The 12,726-nt window shown below is 34.0% G+C and overlaps 1 protein-coding gene across 1 annotated transcript in view; it reads right to left on the bottom strand.

The window, feature by feature from the left end:
* Window positions 1–12,726, bottom strand: part of LOC143922542 (tetratricopeptide repeat protein 39B-like) — a 40,839-nt gene that overhangs the window by 6,978 nt on the left and 21,135 nt on the right. Inside the window, exons 2-6 of the mRNA XM_077445809.1 lie at window positions 1,731–1,918; window positions 1,173–1,201; window positions 992–1,093; window positions 713–896; window positions 484–641 (exon numbers count right to left, since the gene is read on the bottom strand). Coding sequence (XP_077301935.1) covers window positions 484–641; window positions 713–896; window positions 992–1,093; window positions 1,173–1,201; window positions 1,731–1,814 — 557 coding nt within the window. The 5' untranslated portion in view covers window positions 1,815–1,918. The remainder of the gene's footprint in view (window positions 1–483; window positions 642–712; window positions 897–991; window positions 1,094–1,172; window positions 1,202–1,730; window positions 1,919–12,726) is intronic.

The following is a 12,726-nucleotide window of genomic DNA, read 5'->3' as shown; positions in this document are numbered from 1 at the left end:
TGAATAAGATGTTTTAAAATCGTGAATTAATGGCAAATTTACATGACTTTGAAATTGTTGATAAAGGAAAAAAGTGGTTAGATTGAGTGATTTAAGTGATCCTCGGTTTTGATAAAATTTAAGATGTTATATAATAACATTATATAGTATTATTTTAATTATAGTATTATTATACATATTATATTAATTAGATAATATTACATATTTAGTGAAGAAGTTATAGTTGCATTAGTCACAAAAGGATATTGATATCTGTTGACAATTTATTGAAATAAATCAACCAATGGATTCAAATACATATACCAGTATAATAGCTCTTGGACAAAAAATTGTCAAAAAAAAAGATTTTCTTAATAAATAATAGCTATTTAATGTGCAAACTTAAGAAACCTTCTCCACCATTATCCTGAATAACTAGAGTATATGTATAAATATAATACAATATTTGATTTATAAATAGGCGACAGTTTTAAAATATCTTACTTATAACCACTGTAGCACTGTTTGATTTTTAAACTCCCTTTCACAAAAGACATCAATTCTTCGTCTTCCATGAACGTTAGTATGGCCCTCAACAGTAAAACTTCCGCATAGCACAATTCAGCATGCAACTCTATATCTGTGTACATCTCATAGTTTGGCTGTAAATAATTTGAAAATAAATGATTTGACATCGAACAATATTGTTATTCATTTCAAGATATTAGTTAACCTTTTTGACTAATGTGGTGATATTTTCGCTGAAAGTTTTTCTTTTGCGGTGAGTGTTACACAACATCATGCAATGCTTTAATTTGGCGCTCGCTTCAGTGACGATTTCCCTGTCGAATGTCAATGTGGCCGACAGAAAAGCAAAGACGGCCTCCCCGGCTGCATGATACATCGACGTTGAAACCCTGAAATCAGCCATCGAGAATCGAGTATTTCCTTTGCATGAGATAAAAACACTGTGGTGAGATTGATTTGAAACATTCAGAGAGTGTATTCATACCATGGTTGCATGATGGCTCGCGCTTCTGCAAACTTATTGTTGAAAAAGTAGTCAATGGCTAATTGGGCTTCGTTCATGGCTCTCGACAAATCCATGTTGGCTCTGAAATCATAAAAAAAATGATAATCGAGCAATAGGATTAATTGCTATTGCATTAATTACTTATTATCCAGACACTTACGGCGATTGAAAGTCGCAGGCATCTTCGAACTGCAATAAAAATAAATAATATTAAATATAATAAGGGTTAACATAATAACTGGCGAGTCAATAAACTTTGATAAAACATAAATAATAACAAGTTTATACGTGTAAGTGTAAATCTAAAGCTACACACTAAAAATTCGAATTATAATATGCTGCAGTAAAGATAACGTGGGTCAAATAAACATGAACGATTTATGACCCATATTAGACGGTCTTCGTTTATAATATGATTAATTCGAATTCTATATGAATATTTTCAAATAGATTTTTCCCTTTTGAAGGACAGAAGGTATACAAACACGTGTGTATGTACAAAATTATCTTCGAACTTAATTTTATTTAGTTTTCCAGTAAGTAAAAGTCTCTCGGTGAAAGTCTCACAATCTAATCGTTCTCTTTTGGAGATGTATAATAAAAAACTTGATTTTTCAAACCAAAAAAATAATATAAAATGACAATCATTAGGGTCTTTAATTATGAGACTTTCATCAGAAGATTAATATTCAAGATACTGTTGGGATTTTTGACTAACATCATCGGCCATGTCGTCAATGTCTGAAGATGAATCATAGTGGTCTCGCAACACGTCATTTTTGGCATTAAGTTGTTCCTCCATGATGTCAGTTTTCCAGATCAAATATTAAATATTAGTTTTTTCCTTTTCATCAAGCATATATACACTTATGTACGGCAATTTGCAAGTGCGATAATGATAAGTAACTGTTGAGAGAGAAAAAAATAGAAATTAATAAAATAAACATTATTATATGTATGTAGACAGTTCAAAAGTCAAATAGAAATAATGTATGTACATTTATGAGATGTTTACTCAATTTTATAATATATATGTATGTATATTTGTAATGCTAGTTCTTAAAATAAATAAAAAAATGCTTCGTTTGCTAAACTAGGTGTCAAAAACCGATGCGGTGCAAACGATCGACAAGCGACAACGACACGTGTACCTTATGCGTGCGCACTGCTCGCGCTTACACTAAGCGAAATACGTATACGTTTCGAAATACGTTTCGAAATACTTATACGAAATACGTAACTGTATACGTTCTGTGCTTCTGATACTTTAGTTCCGAATTTTGCCTTATTAAACTCGCCAGAAAGATCCAACTCAATTTTAATAATTGCATCTGTGCACATCGACAGGTTACTCCTCATCTGATGTGCAATCTATCATTCGTGAAGTCGAGAATTGCGTTTAAAGCAGCCATCCAGTTAATCTGTGGTTCAGTCTGTCTGGCGCTTGTCGATAGTTTGCACCAAACCCGTCATAAACACGTATTGACTAAAATTAATACAGAGTACATTTTGGCGAATTTATGCTGTTTTCAGATAAAAAATGCCATTTTGATTGAAGAAGTGAGTTCTTGATCGATGTGTTTTGGCAGTAATGACGCAGGAATGTGAAGCTTGTGTATTGCTTGCCAGGATGTTGAACAAAGTCCAATGCATTCAAAGTATAGAGCGTTGTATGTAACGGAACACATGAGTTAGGTGTATTATAAGTGAAGAAATTGAAATGGCAATGGGTGAGTTACAGCTAGAAGAATGGACGAAAGATATTCTCGAATGGTACAAGTGAGATGAGGAGACGAAGTAATAAAAATGTGTAAAGTTAGATGGATAAATGTTGCCTAGAAGAGAGACGAATGACTGTAAGGGCGGTTTCAGACTAGCGTATTTTTCTGCGCGTATATCGTCGTTTCGGCATACGCGCTACATTTTGCGCTTCAAAAAACCGGACTCGCGTACACGGGCTTATTCCAGCGTGTTTGCTCCAACCGGTAGTGGTGATTTAGTATCAACATGGATAATACGAGCTTATAAGCGCGTCTACGCTCGTACGAGTTGCGCGTATGGAAAACGACGCGCCTATACGCGCCTATATGCACTTCAAAAAACGAGATTATACGCGCGTATAAAACGCTAGTCTGAAACCGCCCTAAAGGCGAAAACACACTGAGTGGTATGGGACGTAATGTGTGCTTGGCGTCAGAATGAATATGTTTGGGAGGTCGCACGTATATGCATATCCATATGCAACCACTGTCAAACAAGTGATAAATCACTGTCAAACAAGGATAAAATATCATGGAAAACACCCAAGGGGGTGATTTTTGGGACTGTGTACCATGAGTATGGGCTAGGGGTGCTGGGTTTTTTTTCGCATGTTTGAAAGTATCTAAAATAAACATGTACCACGTCCCAATCAGTGTGTTTTCGCCCTAGATGAGGATATTTTTATAAGTAAGAGGGATTTCCTATTGTAAATTTCTATTGTCAATCTTTTTTTTACTCTCTAGCTTTGTAGGACAATAGAAATTGACAATAGGCAACCACTCTTTCCTGGGAAATAAGGATAGGCGCTCCGGTTCTATTTCCCAGGAAAGAGGGGTTGCCTATTGTCAACCATTTTTTTTGCTCTTTAGCTTTGTAGAACAATATAAATTGACGATAAGCAACCCCTCTTTCCTTAATTATAAGCAATCAGCAAACGAGGACACAATTGAAGGTACAAATGGTAATATAACTGAAAAATATTAAACATTTAAAAGAGTACCATGAGATGTAAGTAGTTTTTGTTGACTACATATTTTAATTTTCATACAATTACTATTTAAAAAGTTACAACCGATACTTCAGGTAATTTTGATGTATGTACATCCGGTATACGAAGCTAATCATCATTCAGATCATCAATTTTTACATCATAATTATAACAGTGACATTTTGACTTTCAGATATACATATAATTTCAAAACAAACATCAGTATATGTTTACAAAACAAAAAATATTCGATTATATTATTCCACCATCGTAAAAACACTCAAAACATCACAAAATTGTCCGATATGATTCATAGAAGCATGCTATCAAAATTTTATCAAAACTAAAAACAAATTTCTATGTCAAATGCATATTATAGATTACAAAAATGTAGTTCTTACTTTTTATGTGATAAGTATTGTCAAATTCGCATTAAATTGCATTCACAACAAATAGAATGTGAGCGACAGAAACCAACCTACGGTTGAGTTTGGACAATATGTGTGGGTGTGAAACCACACCTTATATGACAATGAAACAGTTTGGCATTTAAAATGTATGTAAAATCAATTCACAAAGGGCCCACACACTTATATTGCATACGATTTAAAAGGAATGACAATAAGAATATGTATAGCAGACTTCACCATGTCAAACAATTGTACTATTAAGAGGGCTGGACAGCAGCGCCTTGTCCATACAAACGTACTATACTTTTCCCTTCCTCAATTATGACACTAGAGAAACTATTTTTTAATGTGCTATGGATATCCACCATTGGGGTGCATCTATCGTTTTATTTTTTTGATTAATTATTTTTTATAGGAGCTAGGAGCCGCCAAACATCTATAAAATCGCCTCTTTTTTACACCCACGAAACGAGTTCAGCGTGCTTATTTAACGGTCGATTTTAAAAAAAATACGCCGATAGATGCACAGAAAGTATTTTTCTCATACCGATGATGAAATTATTTTAAAAATTGGTCCAGTTTTGGAGGAGAAAATAATAGAATACGAAACCTCGATTTTGTCAATTTAAAATACGTTTTATCTGGTCGAAGCGCAACTGTCGCATTCACTCAATATATATATTGATATATATTGTCGCATTCACTCAATATATACATACACTCAATATATATATATATATATCGAAGAAAGGAACGTTAACAAAATTAAGGTTTCGGGTGTACAGCCCTCTTAATTATGGAGTGAAGTTGTTTCGGGAAAGGTTTTTATCTCCGGTGGTTTCCTCGTCACCTTCTGGAGTGGGAACGGTAAATGATTTGAGTTAGATGATGTAGGGAACCGCTCCGACAAATACGTATGGCAAACTCTGACAGAAGACGTATCCAGATCTTGCCAGCAACTATAGAAAACGTGCGTAAAAAGTTATCAAATACAACACATGATCAGACCATAGTCAGTGTATTCAAAACAGTAAAGAGCCATAAAGTAATTTTAGAATTTTTTATGAGCAAACACACCATTCTGGTCAAAATCCTATTCCTGTAAATTTTATCTTCCACACATTTTTGGATAGCATTCGAGCATTTCCCTTATTCTTATGCTATCTATTCTTCAATCAACACTACCGTTTGGGTCATTCCACTCACTCAGCACCTTGGTCATGCTTATGACCCACATTCACTTACTAGGTACAATTGTTTATTGTTATTCTAAGCACATACTTTTGTTTGGAATAAAAATACACGCACTTTTTCATCAATACGATGGATTTTCAAAGAAACGGCATAACAATATGTACATATTGTAAAAAATCTTAATCTTCAAGAATGTATTTTTGAACTCAATCACAGCAGAGTACAATGACTAGAGGTCGGACCGGAAGCGTGCCGTTCTTTGTTTATTGTTCGTTGTGCATTATTCATTTTTATGATGAACCTTTGTTAAAGGTTCACCGAACCTTTTTTATTGCACTCTGGCTTTGTGAATAGACCCAAAATGCCGTGATTCCTGGAAAAAGAACGCTCTCTATCCGCCCTTTAACAATGACTATAGTAAGAGCCAGTGCGTAAAAAGAAAATTCTTATAATAGCATCCTACAATGTATGTACATATGTATACACCTTCATAATATTCTCCTATTCAAAGAATTGTACAATTCTCACAGGACTTCTTCCCAAAGATAGAAAAAAGTCCTGGATATCTTAAAAAATAAGAAACTGAATGACCATATATGTATACATTAAACAGTGGCATAACTAGAAAAATTGGGCCCGTTAAAAAAAGGAAATGTTAGAAAAATTTCCCCTTTAGTATTTTTGTTATTAAAATTAAATTGGTAATTAACTGACATAATTTAAATGTTTTTGTTCAAATTGACATTGAAAAGGAATCAATTTGAAATGAAAAAAAGGGTCAACTTGAAATGAAAAAGGGTCAATTTGGAATGAATAACCTGAATTATAGCATTAGTATGATTTGCATCTTAAATATTTATTTATTGCAACTGAAACAACTTGAGCTGTAGCCATTCATATAAATAGAGACCATAAATAAATTGAAACCAATCGAGAATCATCAGTAAAAATCAGGTTTCCAAAAATAATTCGAAATCTGTACTACAATCGTTTGGTATTAAATGTACATACAATATTATACGGTTTTTGAAATTGGAATATGTATTTAAAACCCATTGTTACGGAAATTGGATAACATCACTGCACATATGTACATCATTAATACGTTATCATATAAACTTTAAAAATGTGTGAAAAAATTCAAAGAACTCATCAGTGGCGTAACTAGAAAAATTGGGCCCACATGCAAATGTTAGACAAAGACCCCCTTTAGTATTTTTATTATTAAAATTAAATTGAAAAAACTCTTTGACAAATCACCGACTTCGGTTTTTTTGTCAACGCGATGTCGATCATCGACGGCAGGATACATACATAGCACGACTTTTAAGAAATAATAACAAGATTATTTTTCGCTCGTAAGCAGAGAAATTATAATATTTCTCTGGTTGTAAATGCGTATCGTCGTAATTTAAAACATCAACGATGATCTAATTTTAGCTCAATCTCGCTCTTTAGCTTAATTTTGATATTTTAATTTCAATTTTTAAATTTAATTTTTATTTCGATGCTTTGTATCCTGCTGGTTAAAAAAGTTGGCCCAAAATCGTCGTTGGTTTAGTCCGTACGCAGCATTTGGTAGATTTTGATCAAAAAGGGTCGACTTAAATTTTTTTAAGAGGAAAAAATCTCACTTCCAGTTTATTAAATTTAGTGATTTTTATTTTATTTTCATCATATTGATACAAGAATTATACTTGAATTTTTTCGTGAAGAGCACACATGTTTAAGGGGTCGAAAAAAATAGTGGAAGAATAATCGAATAAGAGTAAACTGCCACTTCCGGTTGACGGATGCTTACCAAATTTTACAGATAACTTGGTATTAAGCTTAAACTTCTAGATATAAAATTTCAGTTTAATAAACCGAAAGGTTTTTGAGAAAAATATAAAAAAACCTCGATTCTCTAGAGAAAAAGTATATTAAGGTAAACATATTGAGTTATAAAATTTATAATTTCTATTACATGTAAAAAAAATCAGTCTGATTGGGTTAGCGGTTTGGGAGATAATTGAATTCAAAAACTTAAAAAAAAGAGAACACCTATAAGGGGAGGTACCATTTCCGGTCAACTTAAAGATTTGTAATAATATACGTCGTATCAATAAGAATTTCAGTAACCGATACTAAGTTTCAGTTCGATAGGACTAACGGTGTTCAAAAACCCATTACCGGTTATACATAAACATATGTACATACATACATAGGACCAAATCAATGTTGAAAGTGGGTGTTTGGGCATGATTTGTAGATTGGCAAGTCAAAGGATTAAACTTAAGCTCATCGTTAACTTGTCACATTTGACACACGCAAAAATAAACTAGCAGAGGATGGAAGAAAAATGAAGAGCACAATATGTAAGTGTTTGAGCAAAGGTAAAAAGCACACACAAGTGTATTTGAGGAACAGCTGGATTGGAATGACGACGCTATTACATAGTACATAAATGGTTGCCCAATATATGTATATAAATACACGAATCAATTACAAGCATATTTAACATTGTATTAAAAAAAAGGTCTGGCAGTTTAAGACCAGTCGAAAAGTACCTTGAAAAATAATAATACGGTTGATATTACAGTTGTAGATAATATATGCTGGTTTTTTTTACAAATATATATATAAAGTATAATGCGTAGTGAGCAACTTGATTGGTCTACAAATTGAATTAAATGTGAAGTGTCATCATTGTGAAATGGCAAGCCATTTCTTTCTCATACTTTCTTGGTCAAAAATGCATATACATTTTGTATATAGTATATGACTAGCATTCAATTTATTCAACAAATAAGTGGATCTTTAAACCAAGCTCTTCTTTTCAGGTGAGTTTATTTTGACTAACTTGAAAGGATTACTGCTACATTGAATTTGTGGCTTTTAATATGTAGTATATTCAGTTCTAAGACACGTTCCAAGGTTATATTGTAAAGTTTACGTTAGAATATTTCATAATTATCTTTATTTTTATTATGTACGTATGTGCGTACATAATAAAAACGTACCCGTACGTACGAACGGGTGAAGGGCAAAGACAAAAATAATTGGTCTGATATACGAGTATAGTAGGTTAATAACAGTTGGATATTTTTAATGTAAAAATAATTCTATTGAAACCTTACATGGACGCAATGGTGCTATCGTTGAATACTCATCAACATAATTGTACGGATTTGTTTTTGAATTTTAATTATTATTGACTAGATAGAGGTCTCTCCCCATAACTTAGTGTGTTTCTATAGCTCAGAAATAGTAAATATTTTAGCGTTATAGTCGAACCGATGTATGAAGTGTGAGACGAACGTAAAATGTACATAAATGCTATCGAATTCAACCCCCACTCGACCCGCGATGGCCAATTACATTTCGTTTCAGTTTCGCATTGCATTTTGGTCAAGGAATTTGGTCATTGTTCGTGCGTGCTGTAGCGGTCGGTAGATTTTGACTTTTATTTTTTGTTAGTTTTGAGTTCTTTTTTTTGTATTCTGAAATATTTAAATTAATAAAATTTTAATATAAAACACGTAAGTGTTTGATATTATTAATTTATTTATGGAATACGTATATCTAATATATAATTTGGAAAGAGACTTTGTATGAATGTAACCTTCGTTCGTTGGGTCTTAAATCCGTGACGTCATCGAACAAATAATTCGATTTTTTTCGATTCAAAGGATTAGAAGTCCCCCGGGGCAAAGGCGCCGAGGGTGAAGCCGCCTTCGTGCCGAGGGCGAAGCCGCCTTTACACTGGGGGCGAAGCCCTAGAGGGCGCAGGCGCCGGATTCTAGTATACATATAATTTTGAAAGAGAATTACTATATATGTATGTTTGTTCGTTGACAGCCAATTTAATAAAAAAAAACAAATGAGTATTAAAATAAATTTAATAAAATGTTTACTATTAGATTAGTCATGTTTAAGCGGTTTATATTACAAATACCGAGCGAAGCCCGGTAATACAGCTAGTATTTTATATTAATGGAAATTTTTATTTTTTAGACTATAAAAGTGATTTGTCAACGTCACGTTATGGACAGCAAAGCTTACAGTAATATTATTAATGACCTTGCATTGAATTGTATTGTAAAAAATATCATGTATATAAATAAGAAATAATTAAAAAATATTAAGAAGTTATTTTACGTCCTTACAATGTTACACATTGCACAAATGCGACAGCATTCTCGATTCTCGTAAGTCTCACGCTACATTGGCTCGACTTAAGTATTATATAATAGGTAAACTTGATTGACTTAACTTTTCTATTATATTTGCATCGTGCACAAATGTCAACATACAGACGTACATACGTACATATATAAAAGAAGCAAGCAAGTCAAGGTAATCATAACTTAACTAGGCAGATTGAGGTTTACCCTGACACTGGACTAGTGAAATTGGAAGCAAACCTAACCTAACACGCGATGTTAAGAAAGTCGAAAAATAAGAAGTCATATTACCAATCACAATATGAAGTGATGGCCTCAAATAACCATATGTCCGTGTTTGGTAATCTGGTAATAAGAGCTATCACGACGGCCTCGCGTGCTGTACTAAAAATATATATTATATTTTTAATAAATTGATCAACAAATGCTTTATCTAATTTGTGAAATTGTTCATTGATAACTATAATATAATAAATATAAAAACGGACCCGATGTATGTATGTATGTTTCTGAGGATGTGCGAGTGCATCGACAAGTATGGATGTTTCAAAAAAACAAATTACCAATTTCAAATACCAGGAGTATATGTTGTGCATAGGGATGTGGCGTGACGACCAATTGTGTCGAGCAGAAGGGGTTAAGCGGATAAGTGGGAGGGTGTAGAGCGTTTAACATGTGCTCCTGATATTGACAAGCTCCCGAAGACAACAGCGTGTGTCTTCGTGGATGTGTGTACGCTCCCGCACAGCGCGTCTAACGCTTACGTCACCCATCGCTTGGCCTGACGTCACTCGACACTCAATATCAGGAGCACATGTCAAACGGTCCACAACGCCCCACTTCCCCGCGTCACGATTGGTCAACGCGTCCACCACATATCCACAAACATACATACATCGCGTTCGTTTATATACATATATATTACATATACGCGCACGCGCCTATAAATTATGGAAATTTGATTATTAGTCACATCATGATTGCCCAAAAGACATTTTTTGCCATGAAAATCGCGAATACGGAATATTTGGCACTCAAGTCTCGTTAGTATGATGGACTTTTCGGCTGCCAGATGATTCGTTATAGAGATTTGAGCGCTTTATGACCAATAATCACCGAACCATAAATTATGCACCTTACACTATCTAATATATAATTTGGAAAGAGACTTTGTATATACATATATGTACATATGTAGCCTTCGTTCGTTGATTCATAGGCGCAGATTCGATTTTTTTCGATTCAAAGGGTTCGAAGTCCCTGGGGGCGAAGGCTAAACCCTAGGGGACGAAGCCTCTGGGGGCGAAGGCTCCGGGGGCGTAGGCGCCGGATTCTGTTATACATATAATTTCGAAAGAGACAGTATATATGTATGCTTGTTTGTTCGTGACAGTCAATTTAATAAAAAAACCAAATGAGTATTGAAATAAATTTATATAAAATAAAACTATTCAAATAATTTTAATAAAATGTTTACTATTAGATTAGTAATGTTTAAGCGGTTTATATTACAAATACCGAGCGAAGCCGGGTAAAACCACTAGTATTTATACATAAAATATAACTATATTTTAATTCAATTCCTTACAATCAATTCCTTTCCGAAGCTACCCGTTGAAATCAACTGTAGTCAATCTTATTTACGAAAAATTTTGAAGAGCAGTAAATTACGGAGTAATTCTTATTAGTTTATTACACAATATGAATGGGTATAAATGAAGTGAGCGTTATATTTAACAGCAGGTATAATTAGTTTGCAAATCAGCAATTCATAGACCCATAATTGCGGTTTACGTAAACATAGATGGGTGTATAATTGGAGTTACAAGAACAGTCAAGGTTGGCGAATACGACATGGAGACATGTTTTGCGCTAATGAACTAACCATTTTCTGAACGAGAGATGCTGCCAGAGACTTGGAAAAAAGTTCCATGACAATTCCAAGTATTAAATTTACATACATATATCTCATATACATAAAATGCAATATTCATTTTCAATTAGAGAAAAAAACCGGTTCAGATACAGTATCTAAATGGCCGAGATAAGATGTCAGTTGACTGATGAATGCTATGTTTACATTTAGCCTATTTTTTTTTTATTATATGGGACCTCAAAGTCTATACATATGAAAGTAAGTCCTCAAGTCGACAGTGAAAGTTTTCAAATTGAGAATCGAAGGTTGAATCTTTGGACGAGCTTGCGGTTTGTGTGTAAGTAGATGGCGCGCAGACTCGTCAGCTTGACATCGCCGTATCACTCTAACTTTACTAAGTGAACAGTGTAATTTTAGTGGATCAAATCAAAACCAAGAAGGTAAAAATGGAAAATATATATTGTGAACAAATATCGGCATTGGGACGATGCTTTTGGCACAAAAAATCGCTCACTATTGTCAACCATGCTATTTTGCTCTCTTGCTTTGTTTACTGATGGAGTGATCTATTGTTATTTGACGAGCACCCAGCCAACGCCGAAGATTAATTATTAAGGACCGGCGGACAAGTTGCTCGACGGCTAAAAAAATGGTTCACTATTGTCAATTTCTATTGTCAACCAATTTTTTTTACTCTCCCACTTTCTCAGACAATGGAGAGGTGTATTGTTATTTTATGGCGGCAACTCGACCGCCTATCTCTACTAATTATGAGCAGAGATCGGCGGAGCAGAGATACTATTATCCTACAAAGCAAGAGAGCAAAGAAAGGTTGACAATAGTGAACCATTTTTTGTGCATAAAAGAATCCTGGCCGCCGATCTTTGATTATGAGCGCGGAAGTAGAAGGGCTCAGACACACAGAGTGGTACGCGTTTTTTAGATAGTTTTTAAAATGTTAAAAAAAAATGCTAGCTTGATCTATGCCAGGTCAAAACTCACACCCTGGAGCGTTTAAGAGAAACTTGTCGAAATAATAAGATCACACGAATTAACGATGACTTAAGACAAGCCTATTCACAGCAGGAGTCTACTTAGGCATGTCGTGCCTTACAATTCTGTGTATTTGCGCCTTAAGTTATGCCAACCCTTCCCCCTACTACGAACAGGACCTCGAATAAAAGTCACAGAAGCCATACGAAATGTTTTTGTATGACTTTAATTTTGTACGTAACTTAATTTTAAATTTGGACATAAACCACAAGAATGTAGTCTGACTTTCATTAGCAATCTACATACATACATAAGTGTATTTATTA

This window comes from Arctopsyche grandis, chromosome 2 (assembly GCF_051622035.1).
Source record: "Arctopsyche grandis isolate Sample6627 chromosome 2, ASM5162203v2, whole genome shotgun sequence".
Lineage (NCBI taxonomy): Eukaryota > Metazoa > Arthropoda > Insecta > Trichoptera > Hydropsychidae > Arctopsyche > Arctopsyche grandis.
Note: the sequence above shows the minus strand (reverse complement) of the source record. Positions and strands in the feature narration are given on the sequence as shown.